Here is a 10,709-nt window from a genome sequence, read left to right as displayed (position 1 = left end):
AGGGTTGGAGGAGAGAGAAAAATTCTTTAAATTCCTTGGGCACAGGTGATGTGGCTTGCAAACATACAGAGCATCTGCTGGGGTTGGGTGGGCAGAGGCACTAGTGGAGAAGGAAGCATTTATCAAATGAGTCCCAAGTATTTTTTTTTTAAATATTGGCATTGTTGTAGCATCACAGTGTAGCCCTCACCTCTACGAAAACAAATAGCATCATTGTGTTAATGGTAATTAACTCAGTAGTTTGCCCTCCACAGCCCTGAACGTTATGTGAGGCCCAGCTCCTGTGCCTCAGCTTGCACAGACCAGTTATTTCCTGGAGCACTTCAGCTTCTCTTGCTTCTTTGGGAGCCTCCTTGTTCCTCCTGTTCATGAAATGCTGCAGTGTGGGCAACGAAGAGCTGGTAACCCAAAGCTTGTAGCAGCCCTAAGCTGAGTGGACTCAAGACGTGCTGGAGCTATTTTAAGACTAATCCCGCAACTACAGCTGAGTTTGTACCACAGCCCCACCTGTGGAGATAGTGGGAGGGGTTATTTATTTATTGTAAGTTATTTTATTTATTAACGTGCTCACTAATCACGCGTCCTCTCCCAACCATCAGTGAGTGACTGTGACAGCCCGGCAATAAAGCACGCTGTGTAAGGCCACTACTGCCTCTGGGGTCTTCTGGGCTGCCCCGGGTGGGGGTAAGGCCCGGGGGGAGTGCTACCAGGCAGCAAAAGGCGGCAGTGGCACTCGCAGGCTGCCCTGCCAGATCCCACCTCGGCCGGGGAAGGTGACAGCACCACCCCACCAGGTCACACCTCCCACCAAGCCCTGGCTCCGCTGCAGGTACCCCCTTACAGTGCAACCACACGGGGGCAAAGCCCTAGGAAGGCCCAACTGTCACCGTCACCCTCCCGCCTCCTCTCCCACCGCAGCAGCCTGTTGCCTGGGACAGCAGAACACCTGCATACAGTGGCAGAGTAACCCTTCCCCTCCCACCCCCAGTCCCGTGGGTACCACTGCCCCAACTGGTGAAGCCCATGCAGACACAGGGGTGCCAACAGAAACTTCAGAACAGCCCCAGCTTCTCTTTTCCTCATAATTACTGTGTAACTAGCCCCCCCCTCCCCAGTTTTTCTTAATACCCTGTCCTCTACACCATAGCCCAAGGGAGAGAAAAACATGCTCTTGTTAAAACCAAAGTCAGGAACAGAGAGCCAAGTTGAACAGGACTAAAACAACAGTCCTCACTCACTGCTGCAATTCAGAAGTCCACCTCACGGTGACGTCGGAGGTTCAGGACTTTGACCTCGGGTCCAAAGCTGGGCAACAAAATAACCAAGGATCCAGTAAATCTCTTTACAGTTCTTCTTTACCTGGGCCTTTTTTGCTGATGATGTAATTAGAAGCTAAAAAAATAATCTTTGTTCTGTTTGATTCTTTTCTCCTGCATCAATATATGCTGATTTACAAGACAGTAAAAAGGATTCTCCCATGGTAAAAGTCAGACCCTGCAAATACAGAGGACTCCACGCTACCGTGGATTGGGAGCACTGAGCAGAACGAAAAAAAGTCATGTCCATGGGAAACAGGTAACATGATGTTCAGAAAAACAGCATTCCCCTTTCCTCTGTCACTTAGTGAGCTAAGGTATGGGCCAAGAAGGACAGGAGCACTGATGAGGGCAGCCGAGGAGTTCCTGTCGTATCTTTTACAGCAGTGAGGGTTACCCTGTAAGGCGGCCTGTTTCCACTGGCTAGTAGATAGCAGTGGGTATGAGGGCACATCGAATTTTAATAGAGTGGAATCCAGAGATATTTGGAAAGCATCCTGGGCACAGCCATATCCTGAACCCCTCTGCTTACCTTTCTCCCCTCCCCACCCACCCCAGACAAACTAAGACAATCCTGCAGAGTTTACTCCAGGCAAAGGTGGCATCAGTGCCTCTTGCTGTCTTCCCTTTGAGTGGCAGTCCCTGCGTCATCAATATGAGCCATAACGATCCTGGGGAGGAAACACACCAAGACACCATGCTACAACACTTCATGCAAACTCCAGAGACAGGTAACAAGGTCTTGGGCTGTTTGGGATTGGAATGCAGTGCGATGTTACCTAGACAAGATACCATGCAAAGGCATGGCCTTAACTTTCTGAAGTTCTGCATGGGATTTGTGGGAAAAGGCGTATCTGACATAACAAGGTATCCTGTCCAGCAGGAGAATAAGGTTGGCCAAGTAGAGTTCACTGGCCACCTGGAATTCCTCAGCTATTGTAGTGTAGTCATCAGCTACAAAAGACAGGTCTCTACCTGGGACTTCCCACATAATTTGAGAAGACAACAATAATTCCAGCAGAAGCCATGATATGGGGAAAGTCCCTGAGCATGACAATAGCCTGTCTGAAGGTGCCATAGTGTAACCTCACCTGGAGAGAGTTCATCACCCCATTGGCTAGGACAGCCATCTTGCCAGCAACCGATTTCACTCCTTGCTTGAACTGTGCAATATCAGCTGCAGGCAGGACATTTCCAATTGACACACCACCTACGAGAACCAGCAGGAGTTAGCCCAGAGTCTCCCAGCTCCAGAGAGCACCCTGCCCCCTTCTGCAACCCGCTGAGTGCTAACGAACCTGAGTGCACATTCTCAGCCTCTCCAAACAGGTCTGCAGAGCTGATGGCACTGCTGCCCGAGAGCTGCTGCAGTCGGGATCTGGCCTCATACTGCAGCAGAAAACAAAACAAAAACATTATGAAAGAAGGGAACAGAGTAGGACCTCAGCAAACAGGAGGAGATGAAGCCAGAGCTGTACCAGCTTAAGCACTGCAGAATGCATCTACCTCAGCGTCTGCCTCCCGCCCGAAGAACATATCTGAAGAGATGGCTTTAGCCCCTGCAAACTTCTGCCGAGCTTCATTGGATTCCACAACAGCTGTCCTGTTCTCCGTCTCCCTCCTACTGGTGGGTCTGAGGAAACAAGAGAGAAGACATCTCAGCTTAAGTTCACCAACACAGTAAAGAAACAGACTTCTCAGACCCTATCTGATCAAAGGAAAGCAACAAATCCTCAAATCCTAGCTACCATCCGGGTTCTCTCCCCACCTCAGGACAGCCAGCACTTGACGATGATAAAGGCTGTATGAAACTTAGGGACACGACAGGGAAAGAAGTGCCCAAGTCTCTTTCACTCAAGGCGTTTTTTCTTGGGCTTGTCCCTGCAAGTTATCTTCTGCAGCACAAGGCTTCTGTCAACACAGCTGCATCTCTCCCCACAGCTCCTAGACCTATCCCGTTGTCCCACACATGTGGAAGGTACAGTAGCAGTGGCAGGCACTTTACCTCTCTGAAACTGGCCGAATACTGGAAATGGTCACCTCGGGTTCCTCCTCTTTGTCCATACCCCATGAAGAATCCGTTTCCCATCGTGAGCCAAATGCATCTTCGAATGAGAAGGGACTATATTTGTACCTAGATACCAAAAATAGGTAATTTAGGCCAGACATGACATTCAGGAATAAGCCAAAGACTACACTGAAGCTAAGTCTTACTTTGGGGGTCCAGATGTGAAGCCTCCAGCATCTTCAAACAAGTCCAATTGGGAGCGGGGAGATTTTGCAGCCAGCGGCGTCTCCTGCTCAATTACTTGCATCTCAGACATCACCGAGTGCGAAACAGAACTAGCACAACAAACAGGTAGTCAGGGCCAATGGCTCTGACAGCAGCCAGCCTCTACAACCAGTCTGCCTCAAAACTCAATCTGGCCTTCACAGGCAGGGCAGGTGCCACAAGTCTCGACGGAGAGTTGTGGGATGCCAGCTCCCTGCACCACTTACCTAGCTTATCCCAACTCCCTCAGAAGTCTTAAGCTACCTTCTTAAGGGAAGTATTCTGCAGGGGAACATCTGTCAAGCAGCAGGGCTCTAGGGCTAGACACCGACAGGCTACACTCATTTTTGGAAAAGCTCAAATGAGAACTAGAACTTCCGAACAGAGTATACATTCCTTCTGGGGCCTGAAGCATTTTTAGACATAGTCCAGCATACGAGCCCTTTAAATCAGCTCCTTATCTGTTACAGGAGCAGCAAGCTACTGCCTTCAGGAAACTTTTCCAGAGCAGGGTACTTCCAAGGCACTTGACTGTCCCATGCCATCCACAGCCAAGTACCTTCTGGACACCAAGCCCATGCCCAGCCTCTCTGCTTGCTCGCGCTTCTTCCCTTCGAGGTTCTGAAGTTTCTTCTCTTCCTTCTCCCGACCGAGCTGCAGCTCCTGATAAGCCAGTCGCATTGAGGTGACTCTAAAGGAAAGAGCTATGGTGGGTACCAGTTCATCACCCTCCCCCCAGCCCATACTACGGAGGGGCAAGGGGGAGAGTAATCCTGACAACCCACCAAAACACCCATTTCCGCAACAGCTCTGCCAAAAATCGGTGCATAGGAGCTACTGCTTGTCTTCCATCTCACCTCCACTGGGATTCAACTATTTTTCGGCTAACCACAATTCCCTTAGCGTAAGCATTGCACCCCACCCAAAAGAATGCCCCATCCAGTTCAACCTTTGCCTTTTTCATTCCTGTCGAAAGGTAAACAGAAACACAAAATACTTCCATATCTGCTCCTTTAACTCTTGCAAGGATGCTAATTTGAATAAAATATGACAGTATAAATTGTGCCCTGCTTTAAGGACCATATTGGCTTACAGCTACTGCTCATCATCGTGCAGCATGTTCTGTACTCAGATTAGGTGGTCCTAGGGGGAACAGCATTAACCTTGTATTACTTCTGCCTTATGTAATGCAAGGTATTCAGCCCAAACAGGGCACTTACATGGACTCCTCAGCTTGTTTCCTGGACTCCACTGCCTGCTGCTCCCTCAGCTGCTCTGCCACCTGGGCTTGCCGCTCAATCTCACTGAAGCTCTGGCTGCTCACTTTCTGGGCTCCAAGACCTTTTTTTGCACCCAACTTGAAAAACAAAACCAAAAAAATGTGATTTCTTCACCTTAAATTGTTCATCGTAGAAGAAAACCAGAATCCTACTCCTTGCTGCACTGATCAGGCCTTCGGTCTCCCTGTGTAGTCACAACCTACAGACCCAATAGAGCTTGCAACAGAGTATGGAAGAACACCCAAGAATTAACCCACCAGTGGACAGTGCTAAAATATCAGTCACATATGCTTCAGACCATAACAAGTAATGATCCAACAAGTAATGATCCAAAAACTAATTGGTTTTGTCCATTGATATACAAGCTAAGCAGTGATATAATCAAAGCTCTCCCTCCTCCAAATGGATCTCTCAGTACACCGCTTTGTTAAGGGCAGAAAGCAAGGGCCAGGGAAAGGACAGCAGTAATATGAGACATGCTCTACATCCTCTCCATAAAACAAGAGCTCAGACATACCCCTTTCTTGGCAGCTCCTGGCTTCTTCTTTCCAATGAGAGAAGATTTAAGTTCTGCAAGAGGAGGGAAGCAGCAAATAAGCAGAAGTGAATTAATTAAGAAGCCCAAATTAGTCAGCAACCCACACAAACATCCACCACAGTCCAGCCTCTATAGAGTCCAGGGCACATCATGCAGCTTCACATCAGAAGCCTGGGTGACTTCACCCAGCCAAGAAAGATGCACTTAAAAGCTCCACAATTGCAGGCTGGTGGCCTAGAGAAGCACGTCCATTGCTGGAGAAACTTGTAAGTGAATTAAGACTTCTAAAAAGCTCCTCCAACAGTCATGCGGTTGGTGACCCTATCCGCTTGGGATCAGGGTGGCTAGAGAAAGACTAGATTTATACCATACATAAATCCAAGAAAATGCAGCTTTCGAGCCATGTGAAGGTCAGTGCCTCACCGATGCCTTAGGGACAAAGAAGCAAGAACCCTAAAGTCATGTTTACATGAACAGGCCAACAACAAAATGGACCTAAAGTGCAGTGAGCTGTAAAAGCAACAGGTTCCCCAACATCTTGCACCAGGAACCTGTCACTCTGAGGGCATGAAGCATGCCACACTTGTAAAACCAGCCAAGGTCCAGCCAAGCAGCAGATGCCTGGGGAAAAGTGTAAGAACAAAGCAAACAGAGAGGGACTGCCCAGGACATCTTCCCAGCTTCCAACATTTAACTCCCAAAATCTCTTATTGCCGTGGTTGGGCTTTTCTTCCACAGAAGTGTCTCCTTACTTTCTACAGCCACATGACTTTTGTGAACCCGTATTTTAGATCATTCTTGACAGCCTTTCCTGTATCTTTTTCTAGTCTTACCGTAAGTTTTTTAAATAGGGGGGTTCAACACACTCACACTATCCAAGACTATTTTCACTGTTCCTAACATTTGATTTGAGGTTGTTTGGGGGTTTTTTTAGTACTGTCGGCAAACATTTAACAAAAATATCAGTAAGATCCCTTCCAGATATGGAATAGCTGGTTTAGATCCCAATATCATACATGTAAGCTTTGGCTCATTCTATCCCTCCAAGCACAAGAAGCTAAAGTTAGAGTTGAAGGCAGAATCACAGAAGGGACAGGCAGAGTTGTCACAAGCAGCCAGTGCAGGCCAGCTGTTAGCCAGTTACCTCTGGCAGGAGCAGGCCCTTGTGTTGATAGATACATGGACATGTCTGAGGAAGAGACATAAAACATCGGGAATGAATAGACACTTGAGGACACAGGCTTTCCACCCAGGAGGAACCCACTGTGAGCTAGGAGCACACTCTCAATAAGGAAAGAAGCTCCAGCTAAATGCTCTTTGTGCAGCCAGGACGGTAATGATAGGGGAGAATCAGACACAAATCCCTCTTACTCTGGAAGGTAAAAATTAATTTGCTTCTGGGCGAAAAAAAAAACCAACCAAAACCAAACCAAAAAACAAATACCACAGTCATGTGGCCTTGATCAGCCAAGTTCTAGATATGCAAATACCAAGTTTTGTCCAAAGCTCAAAAAATGCAAACAAGTTTTTGGGAAGGTGACAGCTTTGAACTCAATTATCCAAAGGAGGAGGAAACCTCCAGTAAAGCATGGCTTGGTTTTGGGGGTTTAGGGAGATCCTCAGTACTGGCTCCACAGAAGATAAGCTGCTTTAGACGTTCTGGAAATTGGCTTATCAGTTCCAGCTCCACTGAGCTTACTACTGAGCAGTAGGTACAAGAGCAAGACTGATCTGAGAGATAGCAAAGAGTCTTACTTACCTAGAGGAGCTTTAGGAGATGTGCTCAACAAGTCAATAGAGGGGCCCTGGCTGGAATCTGTGGGCACAAAACCAGAAGAGAACATTCAGCAGAGAGATTCTCAACCCCTTTCTTTTCGGTGTACTCACAGTTCTACTCCATCTCTTTTACCTCCTCTGCCCCAACCCCAAACAAGCTAAGTTACAGTTTCCCAAGCACAACAACTTTACATCTCCACAGAGCAAGTTATTCCCTCTGCAGTGTTCTTAACACATTAAAAAAAAGCAAACGCTCTGCAGGGGAATACACAAAGATTCCTGGTTTTCTTGTCATTCACCCTAGAAACAGTTTTTTGCTTTATATTCATAGATCATTTCCAGACCCATCAAATTCAAGGGACAGAAAAGAGTCTTTAAACAAATAATTATGTCTGGAAGCAGGGAAACAGGGCAGCTAACCTCCAACACAGTTTTGCATGCATTTCAGCAAAAGCTGAGAACTGATCCCAAACAGCAGTATTTTTAGATGTCTCCACTAATTTAACTAAATGTCATAGAGTGCACAGAGCTTCCACTCCTTGAAGCCTGAACCACAGGAAAAACTCAGCCCTTCCAATTGTGGTACAGGAGTGTATGCTCCTGGAAATGAAGTCAGGTTCTTGGGAAAATTATTCAACAGGGAACTCACTTGACACTTCACTGCCTTCTGATGACATTGCTGCTTTTTCCACCTCTGGGGAAGACTGTGCAGGATTCTGGCTGGCATCAGCTACATCCCAGGTACCGGAAGACTGCAAGGAGATGCACATTCCAGTGATTGGCAGAAGACTAATGAACCCAACAATCCTGAACTCACTTCAGGTTTAGTGACCAGTATTCAGTTTTAGGCCAAAAAAACCCTGTTCCAAACTCCAGACTAAGCCTTTGTTGAAGGTAACGTACAGACACGTCCACATTCCCTTAGCAGGTACAAAAATTAAGGAAAAAAAAAAAAAAGGAAGCTAAGCTGAATGGAAGGCCAAGAGAAATGAAAGCATCACTCAACAGCAGTATCAGAGCTGGCTACTGCGAGGACTTCCCAGGTTGAGGAAATAAGCTTAAATCTGGGAGAATCATAGAATCGCTGAGGTTGGAAGGGACCTTTAAGATCATCAAGTCCAACCACCAAAAAGTGTGAATGAGTTTCTCTGGAAAAAAATAATTTCAGCTTCCACTGTCTTTATTGCTGTACAGCCAATTCTCACATTACTCCATTCACTTGAGAAAGTCTGCCTAGCATTGCGCAAACAGGTGCCCAAATTCACTTTATTAGGCTCTATGCACTGAAAAGCTGACTAAATCAGAAGTTAAAGTAATAGCCAGTTCTTGCTTTAACTGTACAAAGATACTATGCATTAACAAAGTACACAAAGCATCTTCCAGGGAGCAGCTGGTAGCTCTGAGTATTCCTTGAAGATAAAGATGGCCTTGGAAACAGAGGACATGGGTATTACCAGCCCCATGAGGGACTCTTTAGATCTGTGACTATGACTGACTCTTGGTTCTTCCATGTTACTACTGAAAAAGTATACAGCTTAGAGTCCTTCCAAACTAAGTGGGACTGCTCCTGGCTGCACAGCTGGCTATCTGAGAGCTATTAAAGCTGTCTGGTTTAGACAGTTCTTCTCACCTGTGTGTGCTCCATGAAGAAATCAGCATCACTCTTGTCAGGGGAGTGCCCAGGGGCTCCACTCAGTCCATCTATAAGCAACTAAAGAGAGGAGAAGGGGGAAAAAAAAAAAGGTATCCTACAAGACCCAGCACCCAGCACTACACATCTAACAGCACAGAGCTGCTCAGACTTACATCAGTGCCATACTTGGCCATGGCAGCACTTGCCAGCTGCCGGATCTTCTCCCTGTACATCTGGGCAGCTCGACTATTATACTTAGCGTTGGCATCTGTGGTAGTACAGCCATGCTGGCGGAAGAAAGCAGTCTGAAGAGAGAAGAATATTCAGTCTCCTGACTGCTAGATCATACTCAAGCAAGCATTAGACATAAACTCAACAGAAAAAGGAAGATTCCCAGAGACAGGGGATGATATACTGAGCACACAGTATGAACCAACCATTCACTGATCAGCTCTCTCCAAGAAGTCTCACTCCAGGCCCCACAGGCCTAAGAAAACCATCCCCGTCCTCCACAGGAGGACGCTTCTGAGTCACAATGCTGAGCACAAGCTTCCGAACTGATCAGTGTTACTAACACCTTTCCTTTAAGAGGACCATGCCTCTCATTTAAATGAAATGTAAGGAAATGACAGATCTGCACATGAGAAAACAAGGCATTCAAAGGTCACAGTCTGACTTCCAAGCACACCTAACAAAAACCTCTCCTCATTACACATTTCAGATTAGGTCAGTAGCCAGAAAAACACAGATGAGATTGGTACCAAAAAAGTCACATAGAGGAAAGGGACAAGAAACAGAAGATGTAGATTAGCAAGAGGGAAAGCAAGCAAAATGCCTACAGAGGCTCCTCACCGCGTTGGCATTGCTGCCCACTTGCATACACCTCAGCTGGAACCAGTTCCAATTAGAATCCAACTCTGTGGACCTGTGTGAGAACCAATTATTTCTATTAATAACGTGCAGGCACGCCAAATGCAAAAGCAAGGTCTGAGCTAGAAGGGTCAGATATCCCACTACTATCCCAGAGTATAGGAGGCAAAAGGGGAAAGAACATCTCAGTAACTTCTTTGCTCCCATAAGAAATTAATTTGAACTTTTGAAGCGGGGGGGAGGGAACAGAGTTTCAGCTTCACACCAAATAACAGTATCCAAACTTAGAGGACCTCTCACTTGTATTGCTTAAGAGGGTGGAGCTTGAGCTAGGAAAGCACAGCCAACAACTTTCCTTCTACATATGATCTCACAACATGAGAGACTCATATTCAGCCCGTCCCACAGATTAGGCCATAACACATGACAAAGCAACTGAGAAAACAACCAAGTAAAACTAGGTGACAGAGTATGTCTCATAGCAGTTACTCAACTTATCTCTGAATAAGTAAAGGTCACAGTTCTGTTACTTAAAATGCTACCTTTTAAAAGTACTAAAAGTAAGATTAATAGGCTGAAAATCCAACACCATCTTCCTCGCTAGGTTGAGACAGAAGAGATTAAATAATACTCCTCTTTTTGCCTTGCTAAGCATTACAAGACAGACTTCCATATTGCTGCTTTACTGGCAAAATTCACAAACCACACTCTCAGCTTCTACAACTGGCAGTGTTTCTGCAAGGTTAGCGAAAGCAGCATGTCGATGTCCCACTGAGGTGCTTCGGAAACTCCATCTTGGAAGGGCTGAGCAACCTGAAACCCCCACCGAAGCGAGCCACGTAAAACCCGAGGCCGTCACTCTACGATAACGCTTATCTCTAACCGAGTCCCGGCGCGTTCCCACACCACGGGGCCACAGCTGCTCCGGGCCTGCCCTGCTGTCACCTCCCTGCTGCCCGCCGCCCCACGCACCTGATGAAGCTGAGGTGGACGCCAAGGGACCTGTGGACGCCGGAGCAGTCGA

General features: G+C 46.9%; 1 protein-coding gene across 1 annotated transcript in view; it reads right to left on the bottom strand.

The window, feature by feature from the left end:
• Positions 1–1,353: 1,353 nt before the first annotated feature.
• Positions 1,354–10,709, bottom strand: part of ARFGAP2 (ADP-ribosylation factor GTPase activating protein 2) — an 11,926-nt gene continuing 2,570 nt past the window's right edge. Inside the window, exons 2-16 of the mRNA XM_009895652.1 lie at positions 10,658–10,709; positions 9,668–9,740; positions 8,989–9,120; positions 8,813–8,893; positions 7,832–7,934; positions 7,166–7,222; positions 5,386–5,438; positions 4,809–4,945; positions 4,148–4,279; positions 3,531–3,659; positions 3,322–3,450; positions 2,823–2,949; positions 2,615–2,705; positions 2,408–2,526; positions 1,354–1,987 (exon numbers count right to left, since the gene is read on the bottom strand). Coding sequence (XP_009893954.1) covers positions 1,967–1,987; positions 2,408–2,526; positions 2,615–2,705; positions 2,823–2,949; positions 3,322–3,450; positions 3,531–3,659; positions 4,148–4,279; positions 4,809–4,945; positions 5,386–5,438; positions 7,166–7,222; positions 7,832–7,934; positions 8,813–8,893; positions 8,989–9,120; positions 9,668–9,694 — 1,338 coding nt within the window. The 5' untranslated portion in view covers positions 9,695–9,740; positions 10,658–10,709 and the 3' untranslated portion in view covers positions 1,354–1,966. The remainder of the gene's footprint in view (positions 1,988–2,407; positions 2,527–2,614; positions 2,706–2,822; positions 2,950–3,321; positions 3,451–3,530; positions 3,660–4,147; positions 4,280–4,808; positions 4,946–5,385; positions 5,439–7,165; positions 7,223–7,831; positions 7,935–8,812; positions 8,894–8,988; positions 9,121–9,667; positions 9,741–10,657) is intronic.

This window comes from Charadrius vociferus, unplaced genomic scaffold (assembly GCF_000708025.1).
Source record: "Charadrius vociferus isolate BGI_N301 unplaced genomic scaffold, ASM70802v2 scaffold111, whole genome shotgun sequence".
Classification (NCBI taxonomy): domain Eukaryota; kingdom Metazoa; phylum Chordata; class Aves; order Charadriiformes; family Charadriidae; genus Charadrius; species Charadrius vociferus.
The sequence above is the reverse complement of the archived record's forward strand: the minus strand, read 5'-3'. Positions and strand labels throughout refer to the sequence as shown.